Source organism: Nicotiana sylvestris, chromosome 7, assembly GCF_000393655.2.
Source record: "Nicotiana sylvestris chromosome 7, ASM39365v2, whole genome shotgun sequence".
NCBI classification, from domain to species: Eukaryota; Viridiplantae; Streptophyta; class Magnoliopsida; order Solanales; family Solanaceae; genus Nicotiana; species Nicotiana sylvestris.
Window position 1 is genome coordinate 82158879 of NC_091063.1, and position 1992 is coordinate 82160870.

The following is a 1992-nucleotide window of genomic DNA, read 5'->3' on the forward strand; positions in this document are numbered from 1 at the left end:
TAGGGTCGAAGACGACCAATTGGGAGCCCCCTTGGGCTCAGTTCTCCCAAACAGGTTCACTGGCAAGCCCCCGAGGGACACAGACCAGGGATCAAGATTCAACAAGAAACGGCATCGACCATATGATCAAAGAAACGATGGTCCAAGCCACAATACCTCTCGAGGCGATCGAAGAAGTGACCAAGGTTCAGGTCCCCAGGGTCTCATGAGCAAGAACGGGTTCAATAAGCACGTCTACCCCGTCGAAGCCCCTCGGTTATCATAATATAATTTCAGCGTAGATGCATCAGGGATCGTCTCGGCTATTGGGAGAATCAAAAATACTAAGTGGCCCAGGCCAATACAGACTGATCCCTCCCAAAGGAAACCGAACTTGATGTGCAAATATCATGGCACGCATGGTCATAGAACGGAGGATTGCAGATAGCTAAGGGAGAAAATGGCTAGGTTATTCAATGAGGGCCACCTTCGAGAATTCCTAAGTGGCCGGACTAAGAATTACTTCAGGGAGAGGGATGCAGGCAAAAAGAGTGAACCAAAAGAACCCCAACATGTCATTCACATGATCAGTGGCAAAGCTAGGAATTTTTCCAAGGGTGTTCAAATTTAAAAGAAGTAAAAAAAAATTCCGACAAAGGGTATTTGATATGTGTTATATACCTCTAAAACGTAATTTACCTATATACACAGTACAATTATTCGACGAAGGGTGGTCAGTTGACCACCCTTATCACTATGTGGCTTCGCCACTGCACATGATCATCAGCAGAGTTGACATCCCACGAGGACCAATATTCAAACGCACCAAAGTATCCATCACAAGGGGAAAATGGACCCGAGATTACTTTCCCGAGGACACCCTGACATTTACCAAGGAAGACATCGAGGCTTTATCTCAACCTCACAACGATGCACTGGCAATTTCTATCCTTTTAAATAAAGATCAAGTTAAATATGTTCTCGTGGATCCAGGTAGTTCGACGAATATAATCAGGTACAGGGTCGTGGAGCAGCTCGGGCAGCTCGATCGAATCATACCAGCGTCTCAGTTTTTGAATGGCTTTAACATGGCAAGTGAAACGACAAAGGGAGAAAGCATCCTCCCAGTCAACATGGACGGAACCATACAAGACACCAAATTTCATGTCATCGAAAGTGACATGAGATATAATGCTTTGTTCGGAAGGCCGTGGATCCATAGCATGAGGGCGGTACCATCGACCCTCCACCAAATGATGAAGTTCCCAACGAAGGATGGCGTGAAAACAGTATATGGAGAGCAGGATGCGGCCAAGGAAATGTTTGCAGTGCACGAGTCAGTACCGATGTCGGCTCCATCCATGTCGGAGAAGCCAAAGGACGAACATGTGACCAAATAGCAATCATAGCTTGTGCCCTCGATTAAGCCCGAGGGACAAATGCCCATTGAACAGATGGTCGAGAGTGAAGGAGAAGATTTCCTCACCCCTCGAACTTTTGTTGCCCCCGAAGAGTCAGATGCAACGAAATTGGCGATCGAAAAACTCAAATAGGTCATATTGATCGAGCATCTTTTGGAAAAAAGGTATACCTGGGGATGGGGTTAACCCCCGAACTTAGGAAAAAACTCATTCGATTTCTCATCGATAATATTGATTGCTTTGCTTGGTCCCATTTAGATATGATAGGAATCCCACCGAAGATAACTACCCATCGACTAAGTGATGATCCCAGTTTTAAATCGGTGAAGCAGAAGAGAAGACCTCAATCTGAGGTAAAACAAGCATTCATCAAGGAAGAGATAACCAAACTTCTCAAAATAGGATCCATTAGGGAAGTAAAATATTCTGATTGGCTAGCTAAGGTAGTGGTAGTCCCTAAAAAGGGGAATAAACTAAGAATATGTGTAGATTACAAAGACATGAACAAAGCATGCCCTAAAGATTCTTTCCCGTTGCCCAACATTGATCGTTTGATCGATGCTACGGTTGGCCACGAGATTCTTACCTTTCT

The 1992-nt window shown here is 44.9% G+C and overlaps 1 protein-coding gene across 1 annotated transcript; it reads left to right on the top strand.

Annotated features, from left to right (window-relative positions):
• The first annotated feature begins 439 nt into the window (after positions 1–439).
• Positions 440–1379, top strand: LOC104234995 (uncharacterized). The gene is made up of 2 exons (XM_009788689.1): positions 440–596; positions 691–1379. Exons 1-2 carry the CDS (start codon positions 440–442, stop codon positions 1377–1379), a joined length of 846 nt encoding a protein of 281 aa, XP_009786991.1.
• Positions 1380–1992: the final 613 nt, after the last annotated feature.